This window comes from Myotis davidii, unplaced genomic scaffold (assembly GCF_000327345.1).
Source record: "Myotis davidii unplaced genomic scaffold, ASM32734v1 scaffold71, whole genome shotgun sequence".
Classification (NCBI taxonomy): Eukaryota; Metazoa; Chordata; class Mammalia; order Chiroptera; family Vespertilionidae; genus Myotis; species Myotis davidii.
In genome coordinates this window covers 3,588,431-3,593,924 of record NW_006283588.1, presented here as the reverse complement: position 1 = coordinate 3,593,924, position 5,494 = coordinate 3,588,431, and the positions used below count along the sequence as shown (strand labels likewise).

The following is a 5,494-nucleotide window of genomic DNA, read 5'->3' as shown; positions in this document are numbered from 1 at the left end:
GATTTACTATTTATTAACAAAAGTTGTTTTTAACTTTAACATTAGTAATTTAGACAGCCTATTCTTATCCAACCACATCACATACTTCTATTAAAAATTTGCATGAAAGTTTATGTTGGACCAGTTTAAATAAAAGACAATTTTCTTCTATTAGGTGAAATATTTACCTGTATTGCTTCTTAAATGCATCTTTAGTTTTAAAAATAAAACAACAATATATAAACAGCTGGTTTATTCTTTTGGTTTATTATACGTATTAAAAGTTACTTTCTTGAGATGGCACATTGGCAGGTTTAATGTTTACTGACACCTGGAATATTTAAAAGAAATTGTTTTTGAAAGTTTTATTATCCAGAAAGAAAGAAGAAAAATAAGTCTTTCTACTGTTGAAAATAGTAATTTTTCATAAAAGGCTGAGAGGGGAAAAAAATCTAAACCAACCATTTTTGATAAAGAAACTAGGCATTTCAAATTAAAAATACAAATTTAAATGAAGTAATTTTATAAAATATTGAAACTAGCCAAAATTACATGGAAATAACCAATAAGAGAGGAGCAGTGGAACTTAAATATGATAGGATTTATCAATAATAAATAAACATTTTTAGTGCAAATAGCGCAGAAAAATTTCTCAAAGTCAAGATCAGAGCTATCATTCTGATGTGTACAAAATCAGTCTTAGTTCTGTATACAATCTATACAGTATACTGTGAAGTCAGCTGCTGTGATGAAGTGCCAATCTGCAAATCATAAATATAAATGTGCTTAGTTATGTGTCCCATTCCTCTTGCAGCAGTTCATGTATTCAGGAAAATCTAGAAAGAAAAGAAATTTTAAAAAACCTAAGAAATTTTCATCCCAGTAAGATCTACCTATAAAGATAACTTGACCACGAAGGAAAGAGGTGGGAAAGGACTCTAGCATGTTCATCTAAGTAAGCAACTGCTCAGTGCCTGTCGTTTTCTCAAGCTGTGAGAAAGGCACACTTGATATTAATACTCAACCCTTGCCCTGGCCGGTGTGGCTCAGTTGGTTGGGAGTTGTCTAGTGCAGCGGTCACCAACCGGTGGTCCGTGAGGTCCAAAAGGTTGGCAACCGCTGGTCTAAAGAGCTCCATTTTTTCCTTCCCACTTTCTTTGTATTTGCAAAATGAAGGCTGGGAAGAGGCTTTCTAAGTAATTATGTTATAAAATCTAGGTCACATGAGGTAGCAGATCAATAGTTTATTATCAATGTTTTTCTCTCTCTCTCCCTCGTCCTGTCTCTCTCTCTCTAAAAATCAGCATAATTTGTAAAATAAGGTGTAAAACAATACAATGCTGGCCCTAATCTTAAACACAACCTCGTTGAGAGAAGGGAGTCCTGGAGATCAGAAATGCCTGTGATTTCCCTCCCTGTAGTCTGCTCTCTTTTAGGGGCTCTCCTATGCTCCCTTCCTCAAAGTCCACTCCTTCAGCCCAGCTGAGTGGGCAGAGACATGACACCAATCTCCAAGCCAGACTGCTGAGGTCAGGATGGACACCACCCATCCCAGCCAATTTCTTTCTCAGGGATTTGTAGCGAGTCCCCTGTCGGTCTCCACTGGTTGCCTGAACTGTTGATGGAAGGGTGTGAGGAAGAGGAGCTGCTTTGGTTATTGTGGCCTTGAGTCATGTTTTCACTCTCTGGTGGCTGAGCTGTACTTTCTTGTACTTAGTTCTAGTGTATCCAGCATTACCCAATAACACAGCTTTTTAATTGTCAGGGTGGGAATTAATTCTTACAACCAAATCATTCCCTGCCAAGACAGATGGAAAAGAAAAGGATGTCCTGAGATCAAGTGAGAGCATGAACAAAGACATGGTGTAGACAAAAGAACATGACACATGAGATAGCGTAAGGGAAAAATGGAAAATTAAAATGGATAATCTCAAATATGTGGCAGATTATAGCAGGCTTAAAACCAGAGAGAAATTTGGCACTGATACCGTTATTGCTAGGGGCCCACTATAGGTTCTAGCGTAGAGAAATTACATCATGAAGTGGTATTTTAAGAAGATTAGTCTGTCAGTACTGTGCAGGAAGGAGAAACCCTGGTCAGGGGATTGGCCAGAATGTTATTGGAAAAATCCTCATGAGATGGAAAGGAGACAGAAGTTCATTTTAAAGGAAGCAAAGACAAAGGAAACTAATGAGGATATGGTATACTCACACATCAGCTGAGAGAAAGGAACCAATTACAGTTTACAATACATCAGTAGTTATCAGATGTTGAAAAAAAACTTTTCATTTAAGCCGACATCATAGTGAGAAAATATCCAAAAGATTTTTATTGGCTATATGCTTATGTATATAACACTATGCTTAATATATAATGCAAAATATTCTATATGTTACATAGCATAAGAGCTATAATGATGGTGGCATGCTTAAAGCTGGCTCAACAGGCAGTGGTAAGCACACTTCAGTCAGGCAACAGGCTTGAGACACAAGCCTTCTGGAATGCAACTTACCTATGAAGCATGAAACTGGCTGTGCACTGCTATCACCTGCTGAAGTTTCTCTTCCTTGGCTCTTCTACAGTGGCAAATCTAGAAGATAAATTATTTAAAATACCAGTCACTTCTCCAACCATGTGCCTACTCCTTCCTACATTATGACAGAATTCTATGTAGGATTCTTTTAACCTGTTGACACTTACATTTTGATACTTAAGGCAGTTCAGAATTTAAGAATTAAAAATTAATTTTGTTTGGCAGATAACCTTTACCTATAAACTTCCAGAATGTAAAACAACTGAATCTTTGTCAGTTCTGATTATATATCAATATCTGTGTTTTTAAAATATGAAAATAAATCCTACCATTGTTAACCAGGGAGGTTAACAAACAAATACTTCAAGGTGCAGTTATATAGTACCAACGAACAACAGATGAAAAATCAATGCCTTACTAATGCTACAGCCATAGTTGTTAATGTCCCTGAATTTCAATTTTCTCTCATGGGAAATGGGGTAATAAAACCTGCCCCACCCTCCTTAACAGAATAGGCATATATATAGCACATGTTTTACAAAGTTTAGTAACAAAGGTTATTTTTAAAATGTGGTGTTTCAGAAAAATTAGGTAAATATAAAGGACTTTATCAAAGGGCAAGATACTGCCAAGCAGACTCTGATTTTTCTTTAAATGTAATGGAAATACTAGTAATCATCAAACAGGAAGTTATTCCAGAATGTTCTTAATAACATTTAAAAAATTAACCTCTATAGTTCATTCTCCTAGAATAACTGGAAACAAGTTATTACAGAAGAATATTACAACTATTAAGCACAACCTTAAAGCTAATTTACTAGCTTTATTTCAGAATGACACACTATCAGTTCTAAAAAAGAACCATTGTTTGATCTACCTGCTGTGTACTCACAAGCAGAAGGTTAAAGTGATAGAAGGATGCTGCCATCTTTCTCAAAGAGGCTCTTTCAGTTTTCTTTCATGGCACTCAAAACCCCAGCTCAGCAATGTGCTAACGTTTTTTTTACTTATGAATATACTTAATTTGATATTATACTGTCACTTGTCCTAACCGAAGAATATTACATACTGTTCTCTTTTCCATGAAGTTACTGAGAAAATCATCTATTTCAGTTTTTCCCTCCAAGAAATCTTCAGCAACATTATCAGATTCTTCCTCAGCTTCATGTGCAGCTACTTTTAATCTTGCCTGTAGGGCACTTGCACTACAGCTCTGAAAAAGGAAATCACGTGTTAGTTCATAATGACCAGAAAAACTCCTTAGAGAGAGAAAACAAGGCAGAAGCAATTTGTTATATGCCTTACGTAGGCTCTTTTTGAGGAAATCTGCTACCACCCATGTCCTCAGTTTTTGGATATAGGGGTGGATACCTACCACAAGAGAGACCAAGCCATTGGCTGCAAACTCTTAAATGAAAGAACCTGGGCAAATCACTGTCCTCTCTTAGAGAGTCAGCAATCAGATCACTGTGGTAGGCATCCTCTAAGATGATCCCCAATGAACCCCAACTCCTGATTTCCCTGCCCTATGTAATCCTCTTTCCCATCAATGTGGGCTGGACCTAGTGACTCACTTCTAATGAACAAAACATGAAAAGTGATGGGATTAAGTTTATCCAAAGAGTTGAAAGACTTGTACACTTAAAACTGCAAAACACTGCTGACAGAAATTGAAGATGACATAAAAAAGTGGATATTCTGTATTCATGGATGGGAAGACTTGATTATTGTCAAGAAGACAATTATTACCCAAACTGATCTAGTTTTAATGCAATCCTTACCAAAATCTCCACGGTTTTTTTGTAATTTTTTTGCAGAAATAGAGTAAGTTCTGCTAAAATTCATTTAAGCTCAGGAGACCTCAAATAGCCAAAACAATCTTGAAAATGAACAAAGTTGGAGGATCCATACTTCCTGATTTCAAAACTTACTACAAAGCTATAGTAATCCAAACGGTGTTATACTGACAAGAAGAGACATATAGACCAATATGCAATAGCAAGCCCAGAAATACACCCTCACATATATGGCCAAGTATTTTCTAAAGGTGCCAAGAACACTCAATGGAGAAAGGACAGTCTTTAACCACTGATGCTGGGTAAACTGGAGATCCACATGCAGAAACAATGAACCCTTACCGTACTGCATGTAAAATTCACTCAAAATGGAACTAAATGAAGGAACTAAAGCTATTTAGTAATAAAACATCCCTCAGAGGACGGGGGAGTAATGGGCGATACTGCTCTATGTCAGTAGCTGAGTGCAATGTAAAACACATAATGATTGCTCAATGGTAGTTGTTTCTTTTATTCTAAAGAATGACCATTTCTGAAATCCATTATAAATTTTTATTCTCCTTTACCATCTTTTTTTTTTTTTTTGCTGTTGTTTTATTTCTTTTTTATGTTTTATTACATTGGCTTTACCTTCCCAGAACTCCTGATTTTAAAAACACCAGAATATTGTTAATTATGATGTTAGTTACTAATATGAGATATAGAGATTATGAATTCTATTTTCTTTTACTTTTAGAGATTTTTTTAAAAATGAGTTTACTTTTATAAAATGCTTTTCATTTTTTATATAACCAGATTTCTAGCATAAAATTTATTTGTGGTGAATTATACTTTATACTTTCATATATTTTTCTATTTGCTCACTTTTCATTTAAGGCATCCTCTTATAAAATAAAAGGATAATATGCAAATTAACCATCACTCCGTCACAAAGATGGTGGTGCCCATAGCCACAAGATGGCAGCGCCCAGTCCACTCAGCCCTGCCGGAGTCCCCCAGCCCCGGGTGGGGAGGGGGGAGCGCGGCCACTGAGAGTGGGCAGCATGAGCGTTCCACCCTGGCCACGGAGGGCCTCTGGGCAGCGGGCATGGAACAGCCGGGGGGGCGAATGGGGGTGCAGAGGAGAACGAGGCGGCAAGCGTTCTGTGCCCAGCTGCAGAATGCCTCTGGCCAGGCCGGGCATAG

General features: G+C 37.0%; 1 protein-coding gene across 2 annotated transcripts in view; it reads right to left on the bottom strand.

Moving 5' to 3' along the window:
* Positions 1 to 217: 217 nt before the first annotated feature.
* The window catches only part of VPS37A (vacuolar protein sorting 37 homolog A (S. cerevisiae)), a 27,789-nt gene continuing 22,512 nt past the window's right edge, over positions 218 to 5,494 (bottom strand). For both annotated transcript variants that reach the window (XM_015565273.1, XM_006753783.2), the window contains 3 exons: positions 3,583 to 3,726; positions 2,493 to 2,570; positions 218 to 815 (listed from right to left, as the gene is read on the bottom strand). In XM_015565273.1, the coding sequence (XP_015420759.1) occupies positions 2,493 to 2,570; positions 3,583 to 3,726 (222 nt within the window). In that variant the 3' untranslated portion in view covers positions 218 to 815. The remainder of the gene's footprint in view (positions 816 to 2,492; positions 2,571 to 3,582; positions 3,727 to 5,494) is intronic.